Source organism: Cryptotermes secundus, unplaced genomic scaffold (genome assembly GCF_002891405.2).
Source record: "Cryptotermes secundus unplaced genomic scaffold, Csec_1.0 scaffold70, whole genome shotgun sequence".
In the NCBI taxonomy this organism is placed as follows: domain Eukaryota; kingdom Metazoa; phylum Arthropoda; class Insecta; order Blattodea; family Kalotermitidae; genus Cryptotermes; species Cryptotermes secundus.
Genome location: NW_019734964.1, coordinates 1,196,542 through 1,212,122, shown reverse-complemented (window position 1 = coordinate 1,212,122; position 15,581 = coordinate 1,196,542). Strand labels below are relative to the sequence as shown.

General features: G+C 40.0%; 1 protein-coding gene across 1 annotated transcript in view; it reads right to left on the bottom strand.

Annotated features, from left to right (window-relative positions):
• Positions 1-15,581, bottom strand: part of LOC111869021 (ubiquitin conjugation factor E4 B) — a 35,630-nt gene that overhangs the window by 1,635 nt on the left and 18,414 nt on the right. The window contains exons 13-20 of the mRNA XM_023860201.2: positions 15,245-15,480; positions 13,133-13,259; positions 12,286-12,370; positions 8,895-9,007; positions 8,361-8,506; positions 7,589-7,716; positions 4,910-5,084; positions 351-497 (exon numbers count right to left, since the gene is read on the bottom strand). Coding sequence (XP_023715969.1) covers positions 351-497; positions 4,910-5,084; positions 7,589-7,716; positions 8,361-8,506; positions 8,895-9,007; positions 12,286-12,370; positions 13,133-13,259; positions 15,245-15,480 — 1,157 coding nt within the window. The remainder of the gene's footprint in view (positions 1-350; positions 498-4,909; positions 5,085-7,588; positions 7,717-8,360; positions 8,507-8,894; positions 9,008-12,285; positions 12,371-13,132; positions 13,260-15,244; positions 15,481-15,581) is intronic.

The window sequence follows — 15,581 nt, the reverse complement described above, 5'->3', positions numbered from 1 at the left end:
AGTGCGTGGACCTGCAAGAAGACCACACTTTTCTCGGGCCATTATCTCCGTAACCGTTCAACTTTGGATATAGGTGTTTTGGGTTATATCGGCATACTTTAACATAAGGAACACCCTCCCGAAGTTTGGTCCATTCCTCCTGGGACACCCTGTATATACTCTGATTAGATGACATGAACATCCAAGGCAAATGAGGTCCATAAAATCATAAAGAATGAATTTCACAAACAAGTAGGCTCCAAACTCAAGTAGCCTACTCCTGTTAATTCTTGTCCATGTAGGACTTTAATCACTGTTCAATGACTGTCAAAACAGAAAGCAAAACTGTACTTTATATGAATCCCACTTACCAGGCTGCAACATATCTTCTGATAATGGCTGCCTGCTGAAAGGGTCAGTAGATGAGTTGAGCAAGTGTCGCATAATGACGGGTCGATCCATTACCTTGCCAGATGGTAGTGTCACAGGATCCTCCATCAGGGTGTCCATCAGTGGATCTATCACAAACAGTGAACACTAATACAACTGGAACGGTGCTCAGACGGATGTATATTCAGTGAAACCTCAAATACTAAGAGCTAATTATTGATTTTTTTTACAACAAACTCAAAGGTTGGACCTGTGGTCATTTTAATGCCTCTGAATGTACAAAAAACTGCTTTATACAAAATTCATACGCAAGATTAAAACTGTAAGATAGGCCTTAGAGGATTGTTTACGAAAATGAGATAGCTTCTTTTTTTTAATTCATTCAGTGAGGGTGGAGTCCAACTGGGTCCACTCGACACGGCGGCCACTCAATGGCCTATTGTACCTGCCCTGGGTGATTATGACGGAGAATTTGGTGGAATGAAAATTGGCAGGGAAAACCTAAGTACTCGGAGAAAACCCGTCCCAGCACCACTTTGCACACCACAAATCCCACTTGACCAGACCCGGGATCAAACCCAGGCCGCTGCAGTGGGAAGCCAGTGACTAACTGCTTGAGCTAAAGCGGCCTCCGTAGTCTAGAGGTAACGTTCCCACCTCATGACTTGTAGTACACAGGTTCAAATACCCGGCGGAGGTCGTCGAATTTTTAAGGGCGGAAAAATTCAGGGAACAAGTCCTCCGGGAGGAACTTTAAGCCGTGGGTCCCGTGTCGTAGCTTTACGGCACATAAAAGAACCTCATATCTCCAAAGGAGGTCACTGAGCCAAATTACGGACGTTTCCCACCCAACAGCAGTCTCTAATACCTCTGGTAGATGGGGGAAGCATTATAGATACCTCTCAGCTAGTAGAGCCGGTCTCACTGGTTGGGCGGGACTGATGGTAAGCACCAGTACCGGTAGGATATAGAGACTGGTAGAAATCATAGAGGGTAGCACAATGGACCAATACAGGTCTAAGTGCATGGGGAAACCCACCCTCTCCAATAACTAACTAACTGCTTGAGCTATGGTGCAGCCATGAGATAGCTTAGTCAGTATGGCAATGGGCTATGGGCTGGATTGCCAGGGGTTGATTCCGGGTAAGGGCAAGATTTTTCTCTTCTTCATAACATCTATATCAGCTCTAGGGCCCAACCACCATCCTATACAATAGAAATCACGGAGGTGGGGGCTCTTTCCCTAAGGATAATGTGGCCAGGTGCTGAGGCTGACCACTCACCTCCATCTAGTGCCATGGTCTGGTGAAACTGTACCTCCATTTCCCCATATGCTTTCATGGAACAGTCTTTAATTAATTAAGTGCAGCAATAATTTTACAAATATGAAGTCGCATTTCTTAAGGAGTCATCATTTATAACAAAATAGGAATGCAGATCAAAAAATGACAAGGAAAAAGACAAAACAGAAATTTTGTATGGAAGCGAAATTTGGGTCAAGAAGAACAAACATGTTAGTAAAATTCAAGCAGCAGAAATTAAATTTTTAAGAAGCGTACTGGGATGCACCAAATTATACAAAAATAAAAATGAAGACAATTGGAAAGAATTAAGTGCTTATTCAGTAAATAGGTTAACCTTTAAAGTACAGACTTTTAAACTGTCGAGAGCCCGCTGCGGCCGGAATATAAAGGGCCCTAAGTTTTTAAAGTTGCAGCCTTTCAGAAAAAAATAAATATTTTCTGTTCTATGCAATATAGAAATATGAAACTAAAAAGAGACTGGAAAACAATAAAATTTTCTACATATACACAATAGAGCAATTTTTACAAATGAAAATATGCTGTGATTATTTTGTCATGAAATGCAAAATATCATCTTTATTATATATATTGTGACGTGGATGGTGTATTGGGAGGTGGGGGTCGCGTGAACTCTGTGATCTCGCGAGTGACGTCGCATACCCCCACTCCATCCATCAGTGTGCAACGGTCGGTAGACACCCCTTTCCCCGCGGTGACGTAACATGGGATGCCGCAGTTGCTACATAGCCGTAAACAACTCCCGGCAGCACTGCTGGGACTTACCCATAGTTCTTTCTCTAAACTTCAGACATGTTGATTTTCTAAAAAAATAATCACACTATATAAAATAATCCTTTGTTCAGACTGTACGCGAGTATAAACTGCATCGCTTCACAGTTTCTGATAACTCCATTCAGTGCTCACACTCTAACGCAAAGCAGTCCTCGACACACAGACCAACATCACACCTTTTACAATGGAAGAGGGTGCTCCTGGTTTTCTTATTTAGCGAATACACATGACATCTTTGTTTCCATTTGGGTGGCCAGTGTTGCAAATGTTTCACCTCTAGTTGACTCAGTTGGGCTCCAGATGAACTTGGTCTCCCCCGAGGAACCCCACTGACTGGGCCTCACTGGAGAAATGGCACTGGCCGTGATATTCACTTCATGCGAATGTACGATCAAATCTCGCAATAGGATTTCATGGAATTTTTTATGTGTCATTTTTCCACCACATGACTTGTGCAATAAATAGGCACTGAGAACAGCCATGTCTGAAAGGTGGAAAAACAATTTCTTTGTTGATTTCCATGTCCTCCGAGCAATTCCATAACTATTTACCATCCTGTCAGATTTATCCACAAAGCCCATATGTGCACTGTTGTCTTCAGTGGCTTTATATCTCTACTGAGACACAAAATAAAAATTGTTTTATAAACGAATTGTGGGAACATCCCACATTATCACGCATTTCTGCAACGCTCGCTCTTCACATCACTTTTCACCATCACGCGCGCTAACCAATCAGATTGCTTCAAACATTCGCATTTATATTGCGCTCACTGCTAGCCCGCATCTACAGCATTACGCGCGCTAGCCAATCAATTCTTCCTCCTCAATTTCAAGTTTCGCTCCGCCCACCGAGCAGTGTATAAAAAGGGGCAGCTCCAACACTGAGTATTCAGACGATCATCAGTCTACGAGCTAGCCACACCAAGCAACATCAGTCAGCAGGCTTCATCGCCAGCGCTCGGTCTTCGGAGGCATCGGCAGGCTGCGCCAGGCACGACTGCCTCGGCCCTCCGGCTCTCTCACACCCGACTCACTGGGGCACTGTGCCTGGACTCGCCGGTGGTCGTGTTACTGTCCGACCCACTGGGCATCTGGCGTAGCCACTGCCTCATAACTCCTACGACCACGCTCAACGACTAGCCTTTCACCAGCAGCCCCCGCGCTGCGATCAAGCAACCTCCAACTCACGCTGCCGCACGGCAACCAAGCAACCTCCAGCCACGGCCGCACTGCGGCCAGGCCACTCACCGCAACTAGCCTCTCTCCTTACCGGCGCGTGCCACGCTACCTCTCCGATCAAGCATCTCAGCAACCACGGTCCTTTTCAGGACCAACAAACTGTTCCGAAGAAGTGGGTTGTCATCGGAGTAATGACAACACTACATAAGACCCCAACAAAATAATTGACAGTCTGACACTGACTTTCTGACTGATAATTTGCTACTGAAAACAAATCCTTGAAAACAACCCACTTCCTTGCAAGCTCAAGTAGCACTAATCTGTATGCTCAGATGAATATTTACTTCTCAGTTCTCAAAACAAAGCTGGGCTCTATTTGGCTGACCAGGTCATAAGCAGTCATAATTAAAGGTAAATAATATCGAAACCAGTACTGTGATAAACGATTTCATTGTTCAGAGCTAATGAATGAACCACTGACTTGACCTTGTGTGGGTTTATTGTGGTTTCTACCAGAAGATCAAACTGTCAGCACTCCCAAACAGAGCACATGTGCTGCGTTAGATAAATCTAACATTCGGCCACCTCAGTGTTATTTGCTGTTAGATATATCTAACATCAGTATGTTAAAGGTTTGGTACAATAGGTCAGAAGTAGCCACAGTACAAGGAACTTAGTCCCACCTCACTAGCAATAAAAAAAATTTGAAAGGTTGATACACAGAAAACGATCAATATGGGCAATAACAGTGCCAAACCCTGCACTACACCACAGAGCAAATTGACTTTGAGAGATGATTCAAAAGATGTAGGATTTGAGGTTCTCATAGTAGTGGCGGAGAAGAGTTCTGCCTACTGGGATGTAACGCATTCAGTCCATTAAAGTCAATAACATTTCAGAAGAATAAGTTGTCTCCATCTTCAGGGTCAAAGAATAAGCCAAGCAAGAAACCAGCATGAAGCTGGTAGCATGCAAAGCTCTTGAACCCTGAAGATGGAGATAAATTTTCCTCCAAAATGGCTGGTGACTTAATGGACATCCCAGAAGATAAAACTCGAATCAAAACATACCTGTGAAGCTGGAATAAGCAAGAACATAATCTGTTGATGGCCAAAGGAAGAAAATGGGAGGTGGGTGTAACAAGTTCAGGATCATGTCCAATGGCAAGCTCCAGTATTAGCAGTACTGAACCTCTGGGTTCTAATACAACAGGCTATGTTATAGTATTTTCATATAAGTCTCATGTTACTGTTATACATTTACCTCTAAACTCATCTGGAGCATCGCTGTAGTCCACCTCCCTCTTGATATTCTGGATTGCAATCTCATTGGCTTTCTCTGCAAGGCTTCGGAACTGCTCAATCTCAGATGGAGTTTTAATCTGAGCCCGCTCCATGCGGTTTGCAGCATCTTCAAACAGTTCCTTCTTAAAGGAACGCTGAAAGATAAAGCTACAAATGGAACAACATATGACACAAGAAATAAGTGAATTACAAAGTTCAGTTATCTGTGCTGCTGCTAGTTAAAGAGAGGGCCACAGAAGCAGGAAACCTTCATCACATTGTGACTGTGTCAAGTGAGTAAGATGGTACAGTACTCAGATTCATTCTGGGACCCTATAACCTTCCACTTGATACTATTTATTATACATTCTGTACACAAAGTACAAAAAAGTACTGCATTACAGTGAGATTCAATGTGCCTATCCAGTCACTGGGAGACTTCATCTCTGGATTTATCTAACAGATTCTGATTACATTTGGTCACTCACTCATGGAGCTGAGACCTTCTTGAGAAGCAGCCAATTGTGCAGGTACTCAAGCACTCCCCAGCATTTTATGGAACCCGAAGGTTCATTACCGAGTTCACAAGATCTCTCCACTGGTCCCTATCCTGAACCAGATCAATCCAATCCATACCATCCCATCCTATCTCTCTAAGATCCATTTTAACATTGTTCACCCACCTACATCTTGGTCTTCCCAGTAGTCTCTTTCCTTCTGGCTTTCCCACCAATATCCTATATTCATTCTTCTTCTCCCCCACTTGTGCTACATGTCTTGCCCATCTCATATTTCTTGACTTGATCATTCAAATTATATTCAGAGAAGAGTACAAGTTACAAAGCTCCTCATTATGCAGTTTTCTCCAAACTCCTATCACGTCATCTCCTCATTATGCAGTTTGATTACTTTTGGTATAAGAGAAAATTATAATTTTTCTCCTTATTATTCTGGCACAGTGCCTATTCAAAACAAATTCTGCACATTTTATCAAATGCAGCTCATTGTATATAAATATTACACATCACATAAAATATCTCATTCAGATGCTCGACCTTTATATGAGATATGTTGTAATAGACTGCACTGTACATATGTAACTGAGGAAGAATATAGCTGTCTGAAGACATTGCTTTACAGCAGTATACTCTAAAAATACGGGGTACAATCCAAAAGTTCCCAAAATATATTAATAAAAACTATTACATCTTACCTAGATCTTATTCTGCACCATCACCTTCAAAGTAGTCCCCGTGGGAGCGCATACACCGATCCCAGCATTTCTGCCACTTTTCAAATGCATCCTGGAAGTCTTTCTTTGTTAGGGTGTTTAGTACCGTCTGCGTTTCTGCTTGAATTTCCTCAGCTGTATCAAATCTTTGCCCCTTCAACTTGATTTGCATCTTGGGGAAGAGAAAGAAGTCGTATGGAGCTAAGTCTGGCGAGTACGGTGGGTGGGGAACAACTGCCATCTTGTTTTTAGCCAAAAATTCCTGCACAATGTAAGCCGTATGTGGTCGTTCGTTGTCATGGTGGAGTACCCAGTCATTCGTGCACCACTTCTCTGGACGTTGTCTCCTCATGTTCTCCCTCAAATGCCTTAGAGCATCGCGATAGAACTCTTTATTGACCGTCTGACCAGGAGGGATGAACTCCTTATGAACAATCCCGTCAATATCAAAAAAACAGATCAACATGGACTTAATGTTGCTCTTGACTTGTCGAGCTTTTTTTGGCCGAGATGAAGAAGGGCTCTTCCATTGCGACGATTGCTGCTTGCTTTCAGGGTCGTAGCCATAAACCCAATTTTTGTCACCAGTGACAACCTTCAAAAGAAAATTTGGATCCTCTAGAAGCTGTTGCTGAAGTTCCCTGCAGACTTCCAAGCGATGCTGCTTCTGTTCATTTTGCAGCAGTCGTGGCACAAACTTCGCTGCAATGCTCCTCATGTTCAGTTCCTCTGACAAAATTCATTGACATGTACCATAACTTAGTCCCAAGGTGTTACAGAGGTCTTGGATGGTCAGTCTATGATCTTAGAGAATTAGATCCCTAACTTTCGCGACATTTTCTGGTATTTTGCCCCTTGACGTCTGTCCCGAACGATCATCGTCATCGGTCAGTGTTCGGCCATTTTTAAAACACTTATACCAGTTTTAAGTTTGTGTCTGGCCTAAACTGTTTCGACCAAAAGCTTGCTTCAACATTTGGTGCGTTTCTGCAGCGGTTTTCCCAAGTTTGAAACAAAACTTTATAGACATGCTGCTCTCTCAGGTCAGCCATCGCAAAACCGCAAACTCACGGAAACACAACAATGGAAATACGTTCACCAACAATAAACCCAACCACTCAACTCGACGCCGCTTGCCACACTGATTCAAGAAGGATGTGTGAGGAGACACCTAGCAGTATTTTGATGTACTCATAACCATTCGTGCACAAAATTCAAATTTCGGAAACTTTTGGATTGCCCCATGTACATGTACTTCATAGAAGTCTTTAGTTCCAGTCTTATTTTTATACCAACAAACTTCTTATACAGATTCAGTTTTCCCTTCCTGTAATGGTTTTTTCCCATGGCAGGAAGCGAATAAGAAGCAATGATGGTGAAGAGTGTAGACTGCATTCTGATTCAGACCAAAGCAGCCAAAGTGCACACCTCATCTCCTGCTAGAGCTGCCGCAAATCCTTTGCAGTCCAAGTGAAGGTAAATGTCAGCCAACTGGCTCAGGAGGCGCCGTGGCTCCCACCCATATTTCTCTGGCATGCGCACCTTGAGGTTCTTACCTGCACCAAGACAAAATTGAAGCTAAATCAGTAATAAATATAAATATTACCTGATCATGCAGAAATATTTCAAAGAATATATGATGCCAGTTTTAGACCAGTGTTAATCAAAATAGACTGTATATTAGAAAAAAACATTGATTAAGGGCTTAACTAATAATCTTTTTGTTGCTATATTAGTATGTGCTGTGGGGGTGGGAGGCAGCTAGTAAATGTACTTATACTTGTGCTGTTTAAGACCATTTTTACTGATCACATAAGAGTATTTAGTATAGAATAATAATTTTTTAAAAATATAGATTTTTCTCTCAAAAATTTTGAGGGGGGGGGAAGATGCCTGGTTTTCCCTACCTTCCACTGGTACCCATGCATCTTCTACATACAACTCAGACAAGTCAGAATCATGTTAATGTGTTCAGTGCATGGGAAACCAATTGGTGATATGCTTCGGGACACACCTGCAGACAATCGGGGAAACTCTATTCAAAGCAGCTGGTTCCACTGAATATTTGGAACAGTCCTCACTGGGTATAAGCTAAATATATGATCTATCACTGCATTATGTTCTGCAATGCATTGTAAGAAATAATATGACACAAAACTGGGATGCGATAATAAAGCTACAATGAAAAACTCTGGTTTACACTTTGGTCCACAAAGTTGCTGCAGGTTAAAATTCAGCATAGCAGACAGGCGATCCACTAACTCTGGTCGAAGGAACGGTTCCTTGATATCGACGGTGAGGTAATGGAACATATCCACTGTCTCCTTTGCCAACGTCAGGTACGACCTAAAAGCATACAACAAAGAACAGGATAATACTCATCACAGAAATTTGGAATCCTTATTTAACTTTGGTAGCTCTTGTCATAACTCAGGATGAATTTCAAAGATTTTGTAATAATGTTCATGAGTATTAAATTTAGTATTAGGTCATCATTTTGAAATATTATCTTTGTTTCTTTAACAACACTCTTTTGGCTATACATGTTATATACTGCCAAATGCAAGATCTAATGTTAACGATGATTTGGAGATGTGAAGGTAGTTGTGGTTTAAGATACTATTCCATGATATACGTAGAGAAAGTGAGGCTAACAATGTCTGGAGACTTTCTTTATACTTCTTGTAACGCCACTGTCCAGTATTAAAATCTAAAATCAACACCACATCATTACCTGCATTGACGTTCATCACCTGTCAGTTGTCGCTGCCGAGCTTGCTGCTGATCTGCAGGTGTCTGATTCCAAGTCTCTATATCAGCCATCAGCTCCTGGACTTCATGGATTCTCTGCAAATTAAATCAAACTATTCTGATACATGTAAATTTCACATTTCTGAAGTAAGAATAAATACTGCATATGCCTAAGATATGAATGAGATATTTACAATAATTTAGAATTTGAAAAATGAAGCATCAAGTAAATATTATAAAGAAACTTCAGTACTTCACAGATTGAATGTTTCTATCCCCAACAGTATAAAGCCCTCAATTCAGATTGTGATCTCCTGGGTTCTGATATTATTTGGTCTAGTAGGTGATTAAATGTTTTCGAAGAATCTGCTGTCTCCATCTTCAGGGTCAAAATGCCTTCATTTCTACCACAAAAATGAGGCAGCATGTCCTTCTGAAACATTGGTAATAGCCTACCAGACTACATGGTGTCACAGATCAGGAGACCACAATTTTAATCTTAATGACTGTAATATACGAGGTCTGACAATAAAGTTTGCGAACTCGTCGCAGTGTGCTTGCTATGGCAGCAGTGGACAGAAGCCTTAGTATGGTTTGATGATGTTGGCATGTCAGCATTTCACAGCTGTGTTGTTGATTTATGGTAGTCTCTTTTTGAGTGGCATCTATTATTCTCTTAGTGTGTCTTGGTGTGCCATTGCAAGAACATCAGTGCTTGAATTATAGCACTGAATGAACATTAAATTTGTTGTTAAACTTGGCAAAAGTGGAAGCGAAATCAGAGAGATATTAGTGCAAGTTTAAGGGGATAATGCTATGCAGTTTACAAGTGGGCGACACATTTTTCTGAGGGAAGAGGAAGACCCATTGATGAAGAGAGATCAGGATATCCAGCAACGAAGAGAATTGAAGAAAATACTGCAAAAGTTCATCAATTTGTGCATGAAAAGCGTTGGCTGACTGTCAAGAGCATAGCAGAGCAAGCAAACATTGACAGAGAAACAGGAAAATTTTAACTGAAGATCTTGACATGGTGTGTGCAAAAATGTTCCCAACTTATCTCATTGAAAAACAAAAGCAAAGAAGAGTCAAAATTTGACAAGATCTTTTGGAAAGGCAAGAAGACATTTTGGGCCGTGTCATCACAGGTGGTCAAATATGGGTCTACTAGTATGACCCTGAAACAAAGCGGCAAAGTGCATAATGGTAGACTGCCAATCCTCCACAACCAAAAACGTTCCGTCAGTCCAAATCAAGAGTCAAAACAATGTTACTAACTTGTTTTGATATTAGAGGGATTGTCCACTATCAGTTTGTACCAACTGGACAGTCATCCAAGTTTACTATTTGGAAATGCTGAAAATGCTACGTGAAAAATTTAGGTAGAAACGACCTGAAATTTTGCCAAAAACTCATGGGTCTTGCATCGTGACAATGCACCTGCTCACACGGCACTGCCTGTGAGGGAGTTTTTAGCTAGTAAACAAATAACTGTGCTAGAACACCCTCCATATTTACCAGATCTAGCCCCCAATGAATTTTTTCTGCTCCAAATATACAGGAAATATTGAAAGGAAGGTGTTTTGACAACATTGATGACATCAGGAGTAATACAATGGCAGCTCTGAAGGCCATACAACAAAACCAGTTCCAAAATTGTTTTGAAAGGTGGACTAGGTGCTGGTATCAGTGCATAGCTTCCCAAGGGGAGTACTTTGAAGGCAACCACAGTGATATTCAGCAATTAGGTATGTAGCACTTAAACTGCGATGAGTTCGCAAATTTTGTTTTCAGACCACGTATGCTGAAATGGAACAACTTCAACATACAAGGCTAAACCCAGAAAGCTGAAGTTCACAAGAGATACTGACCACAAAAATCTACAGATGTAGATCTTCATTGTCATGAAAATCTCACACCTCATAAAGCACTCAGTGTGTCTATTACATGTAGCATTGCTATCCACAGCATGGGCAGGCCATTTGATTCATTCATACTGACCGTATTACAGCATACTGCAGTTATCGACTGTAAGCAAGTACAATGTGAATGCTAAACAAAATAACTGTTACAGAATCATGTATCTCATGCTGCAATAGGAAGTCATAAGATACCTTAAGAAGCATGTGGAGTCAGATGCTAGTTTTGTTGAACTTCATAAATCATGGGTAGTCACATGCTGAAGATAGGGTTTACAGTGACACAAATATCTACAGTTGTGCAATTGTGGTTATGATTCAGATTTTAAATTAATAATGGTAAAGTCTGCTATACAAAGTCACAACTCAGAAGCAGCATGCACTCCTTTTTTCCAGAAACACAGTAACTAGCCACTTACAGAAACTCTGATTTAGTATTAGAGCTAGATAAAACACATTTTCTCATTGACTCAAGTTCTGGGGAGGAGGAGGGCCATCTTATACTTGGGTAAACACCGGTTACTGCAAAACTCCGTGGCTTAAGTCCACAAGTGAACTATACCGAGTGACCGCTGCCTGTCACCGAAGTTAGTGCCAACTTCAGCGGATAGAGGTTGTCACGTGGTCAGTGCAATGAATCCCCATGGCCATTAATCTCGGTTTTCTAGACCAGAGCCACTACTTTTCCATTCAAGTAGCTCCTCAGTTATCCTCACGAGGCTGAGTGAACCCCATTCCAGGCCCACTACTGCTCAGAAAATCTGGTTAGCACTGGGAATCGAACCCAGGACTTCTGGATCTGTAGCCAGGAACTCTGATCACTAGACCACAGACGTGGTCCCTCAAAGACTCTTACTAAAAATAAATAAAAAGAAGTAAAAATGAATACTTTATTCGCTTTCATTTTCTAATAGTTGAGAAAACAAAATTCTTAGCCATATATTTCAAAAGCAACCTGCAGCCAGATTGAAAATTTAAGTAATTACTACTACATTATGATACAGAAAGTCGAAACCATTTTTATTCTTTACCATTTCTTCTAAACTTATTGCATAACTGCTGCAAAACGCAAAAGGAAAGAACTGTCAGGACTAAAATCTCTGCAAGCTTTCCAGGATTCATTATTTCTTTTTGAGCACCAAACCATGATGCTCTAAATGTGTACTAATTACAGATTCACACAGCTTGTCATATTTGACTATATATCATAGGTCATGCTTTATATATCATATTTTTAAGTTTATTCGGACAGGGGGGTTCCAGAACAAATTTCTATACCATGTATAGAATGTACTGATATAAGGATGTCCAAATAAAGAACAAGAACAGTAAAGTCAGCACTGTTCTACTTAGCCAATAACCAGCATAAAATGGCATAAAGTAAAAATAAAACAGGTGTACAGTATACAGGACACAAAGAAAGGTGGTTAAGTGTATTCATAGCATATTACAAACCTTAAGTGACTCCAAACTTTCATCCAGGAGGAAAGTTGTGTCATTCATCAACATATTAACAAACTTCACAAACTGCTTGCCAGATCTAGAAATAGAGAAATATAAAATTAAAGTGTTAAAGCATCTTCAAAAATGTGATTAAATGAAGGTTTCTAAAGATCAACAAAAACCTACAGTAAAGTAAAGTAAGTAAAGTAAAGCTATCCCTGTAACAGGCCATGGAGGCCCATAGGGTTGTGAGATGTTGAGGTTCCCACATTTTCTTGACAATCAGCTCATAGATGACAGCAAGGCTGTCAGCCTTACATGCCGGCCGCCCTTTAGCCCCAAGAATATTCCAAGAATACTCCTGGTACTCATTTCTGTTAGAGGCTGAGTCAACCACAGGGCCATAGTCTGGCTAAAAGGATCAGGTCAATTGATAAAAATCCAATGACCTCATCAGGACTTGAACCTGTGACCTTTCGGCTTGTAGCATAGTGCCTCAACCAACTTATAGTAACTGACAAAATATTATGTTCCCCACATGGTGCTCAAGTATTAAATTTTCTGCTTGTAAGATTTTCTTTGGTTCAGTTTTTAAATTTGTTGTCGCCAGGGAAACCTTAAATGGGAATTAAACTGTTCCTCTGTGCTGCATTATAACTTCAACAACCTGTTCATGTCAGCTATATAAAGTGAAACTAATTTCTGTGCTCTGTTTTATGCCAGTCCCAACTCGATTAACATCCATGGACATTCTCCATTCATTTGTTTGATATGCACTTGGCTCTTCCAAGGAAACAAGCTTAATGTTCAGAAACACAGAGTGGAGAGAATGTCGAGACTGTTCAGATGGGCCAGTAACCTTGATTCATTGACAATGGCTTGACGATGAACTGGACTCTCCCACATGCCCTTCAGGATCAGACTTATGTGGTAGCGTATCGTGAATTTGTCATAAAATTCAGAACTTGAACCTGTAGTTTCCACATCTGTAAAAAAAGAACAGAAAAGGAATCAGGCTCTAAAACTCCAAAAATAAATTATGTTACTACAATACTTCTCAATTAGTTTGCCACAGAAGTTTGCATTCAAGAACATTTTTTTACAATAAATTTAATAATATCGCTGGATTCAACATGCTCACTATGGTAACTAAAAAGAGTATTCTACTGAGTATCTTTGAGTTCCTTCCTGGCCTATATCAGATCTAGTTTTCCACATATAGTTCACGCTGCTTACAATATTATATTTAAGCATCCTGTTGCACTCTACACGATAAATGATACAAACTCCGTCCCAAGTGCAAACAATATATATTATATGTCTTTGATCTTGCTCTCTTCTACACTACATGTTTCGGCCTCTAACGGCCATCATCAGGTGTATACTCTTACGTTGCTGCCACACTGAACCCAGTCTAAAATTTAACATTTAAAAAACACATTGTTATTTTCTTTGTTATTATCAACATCTAGCTCGTTGATATCTGTCTGGTGTGTAGATTATTTTGCACACGTCAATGTACGAAACACACATATTTCGTAGCGGAACTACGAAACATGTAGTGTAGAAGAGAGCAAGAGCAAAGACATATAATATATATTGTTTGCACTTGGGACGGAGTTTGTATCATTTATCACACTGCTTGCCACCTTATTCTTGCTACCTTCTTGCTTGGCTTACTCTTTGATCTTGAAGATGGATGGAGTACATTCCTCTGAAACATCGATGAACATCTACTGAGCTACACGCAGTTACATTCCCAGAAGATAGTACTCTTAAACTTTAACACTGGTTTACCAACTGTGGTAGAAAGCAGGCTCTTGTGAACACAGTAATAAACTTTTAGGTTCCATAAAAGGTGCAGAGTTTTTTGCCAGCTGAGTGAATATTAGCTCCTTAATGACATTACTCTGTGAAGATAATGTGCTAAAAGCAAGAAGATCTTGTTCAGTAATATTCTGACATCTTACTGACATGTGCTGCTCTTCCTTCATTAAATTGTAATTGCCTTTATATTTTACATATTTGTTTACCTTTTTACATACTATTACACTTTTTTTGGAACATTCATTTCTAATCTTAATATCCTGTTAAAATGACAAATTTTTGTATGAACTGAAACAAATATTATAAACAACTATATAAATGAAAATAACAACATATGAAGAATAAAAAAACACAGTTTATGCATACAAACTTATATAAGTATACATTATCTGGTACACTACGAGATAAGTGGACTGTACCTCAGTATGCTGCCATGCAGAAACTGCGAAACACTGTGTTAGTGAATTACATTAAATGCACAGCATACCATGAAAAAAAGAGTACGCAACACAACAGTAGTAACCTGAGCACAAATAAATATTGCAAAAAATCTGCAACAATTTTAACACACAGTACAGAATAAAATAAATGGTTACTATAGAAAGCTTTGCTCAACTACAACCTAGAAAAATATTTTGTCATCTATGAGGTACACATAAATACAACATTAAAGATCAATAATAATAATAATAAAACTATACAATAAGTTGAAGTTTGTTTTTAAAAGTCTCATCTGTCAGAGACCCTCAGACATTTCAATTTTCTGATTATGTTGCAAATTGCCCCAACCTAATTTTAATCATAATTTTTTCAGGATGAAAGAGAAAAAGAAAATTAGGGGAAAATATCAAAATTAATTTATTAAAAGAAGGCAGAGAAAAGATCAAAATGACAGATATTTGGTTACCTTGTGACAAACACAGATTTGAAAACAAATATTTCAAGCAGGACTCAGGATATACTGAGTGAAAATGAAGAGGATATTAAGACACAGAAAGGGTTGAATATAACAAATATAGCACATAACTTCTTCAGTATTCAGAGGTAGTGTATGGAAAAGCGAGTGATTCTTTTGAAAGATTCATTGTCAGCCTCACCATTATGCACTGCACCTGTTCTTGTGAACTCAACTTCATTCTCTAACCTGTGTAGAACTTCATGAGGCATGATGGAAGATGCATCTCAGAGATAGGATGTGCCATCACACGAGCATGAAGCTGCTCAGTACGAGACTGTATCCCTGGGTTAATCACAAACAAAACCTCAATGATCTTTGCCACCATATAGGGATTCTTGATACACTGGGGAGAACACACGACAACTAAAAGCCATGTGATGAGAGAGTCTTCCGTACAATCAGCCACTACCCCAGGAGTGAACCTACAATCACATTAATGCATGTGGTGATTAGTGTATTACTATACCACACAGTGTGTCTGTCTGTGGGAAGTACAGTATTTTATAAATACTATGCTTACAGG